Here is a 2,058-nt window from a genome sequence, read left to right as displayed (position 1 = left end):
GAGAGAGAGAGAGAGAGAGACGCACGGTGCGCGCGCCGAACCGGCGAGTTTGTGTGACTTTCGGCGTGTCCGCTGCACAGCAAATGGCCCGGGGCCGCTTTCATACAGTTTATGTTTCTCATCAGGAGGGCCAGGGGGCCGGCCGGGCCGGAGGGGCCCTGCTTAATTAAGGCGTGTGTACCCTGATTCGACGAGGCATTCTCCCCCGAGCCAAACGGTCTTAAGGGGCTTAAGAGAGGGGAACGGCGTCTCGGAGTGCCGAATCACTAGCGGGTGAGCGAGCGAGAGGGGGCGAGGGTAGAAGGGGGAGAGGGTGGCCAAGATCTAGTCAGAAAGTGTCGAATCAACTACTTGTTTGAATCGCGCGCGCCAGCGAGGGCGGGGGGACGCCGCCGGCGGCAGTGCTGGTCCAGTGTTTGTTTGCCAATTTCACGCTCCGCTCCAAACTACCCGCCGCCACTCCACTGCTTTCCGATGCAATGCAGCCCGGGGCGCCTTGTGTTTACGTCCCGGATAAGTGCAGCAGCGACAAGTGCGTCGGAGTTCTAAGTGGACTTGGCAGGGCGACTTTTCGCTTCTGCGTTCGAGTAACACGACGCGCAGTGTTTGCCGACGTATGGAACGCAAACTTGTTGCAAGGGAAAAGGAGAAAGGCGAGAGATGAAATATGCCAGGACGAAAGAGAGAAAAGGGCAGAGGCAGAGACGAAGGAAAAGACTCAAGTGAAAAAGAGGCAGCGACCGAGAGGGAACACGGCACACCGGACACAGGCGGAACAAAACCACTTACCCACGACGCTCAGGTGGAACGAGAGCGAGATTTTTGGCTCCGTCGACACCTGGCACTCGTAGGTGCCCGAATCCCGGAGCTGGGGCGATCCGATCTTGAGCGTCCACTCGTCGGATCCGTCCGAGTGCAGCGACTGAAAGCGCTGGTCGTTGGTGTATGTCTGCAGCCCAACGGTCAAGATGTGTAGGTCTCGCTTTCGGATCCAAGAAACCTGCGGGACACAAAGGGAAAAGAGATACGAGGTCAAAATCATTGAATAAGAGATGTGCAAATGGGTTTTATGAAACCCTTCTATTCCTAAAAAGATTCCCGTACAAAATTCCTAATCCAGTTTTCCTAATAGCCTTTTCCCTATTTCCGCACTTCCTAATGCACTATAATTCTATACCGCTTTTACTAAATTTTGAGTAGGTACTTTTCCTAAAATATTTTCCTACTCGGCCCCCTGCTTTTACACAATACTGAAGTTTTTATCAACTAAATCGTTTTGACACTTTTTAAAACTGAGCTCAACTGATGTGAGGAAGGAGGCCTAAAACAAAAGGTTTGGGTTTAGTTACCTAGCAGAATATGCCTTCATGAAGTAAATTGATTGAAAGTCCACACTAAACATATTTTCAGCCGTGAACTTACCGCTCTGTCCCCTAGATTCCGCACTCTGCAGATGAGGTATGCTCCCTGGCCCACGGTAGTGGTCACGTCCCTCTTGGTCGTGTTGTCGAAGAAGGGCTGCGAAAAGGCCTGCTCCCAGTAGGGGTTGTGCGATTCCATCATCGACCCTGCAACACGTCAGAGAAAACAACAAAAACAAATTAGCCATTGTATTGAATGGAAACGTAGATCGCAGCAGGAAGGCCGGTTTTATGGCAAACGAAACGACTCAGTAGCCGACATTGCAGGACTGAACAGAAATGAAAGTAACAGAGGACCTCGGCTGAACGAAAGGAAGGGGGGGGGGGGACACGGGCCCAGCTATACAGGACACAAAAGGGCTCCTCGAATTTCAACTCCGTTACGTGCAAGCGCGTCATCTTGCTTGGGGTGCGCCACGAAAACAAATCTGATCTGAGAGAAAGGGATGGCATGGAGCTAGAGGGAGAGAGAGAGGGTTTACGAGACAGCAGGATGGAGACCCCTCACCCCTCACAGATCAGATCGTGGCGGGGCGTAGCGGGGCGGCGCTGACCCAAACACTAAACAATACTACTGGTGTGCCGCGTCACGTCGCAGCTGTTTACTCGCTCGTTTTCAAAGTGGTGGTGGGGCGCG

General features: G+C 52.9%; 1 protein-coding gene across 1 annotated transcript in view; it reads right to left on the bottom strand.

Moving 5' to 3' along the window:
• The window catches only part of LOC113210164 (neural cell adhesion molecule 2-like), a gene marked incomplete at its 5' end in the record, with an annotated part of 6,875 nt that extends 5,307 nt beyond the window's left edge, over window positions 1–1,568 (bottom strand). The window contains 2 exon segments of the mRNA XM_052271739.1: window positions 790–1,000; window positions 1,423–1,568. Of these exon segments, the coding sequence (XP_052127699.1) occupies window positions 790–1,000; window positions 1,423–1,568 (357 nt within the window).
• Between the last annotated feature and the right edge of the window lie 490 nt (window positions 1,569–2,058).

Source organism: Frankliniella occidentalis, unplaced genomic scaffold, assembly GCF_000697945.3.
Source record: "Frankliniella occidentalis isolate FOCC.00 unplaced genomic scaffold, Focc_3.1 Scaffold171, whole genome shotgun sequence".
NCBI classification, from domain to species: domain Eukaryota; kingdom Metazoa; phylum Arthropoda; class Insecta; order Thysanoptera; family Thripidae; genus Frankliniella; species Frankliniella occidentalis.
Note: the sequence above shows the minus strand (reverse complement) of the source record. Positions and strands in the feature narration are given on the sequence as shown.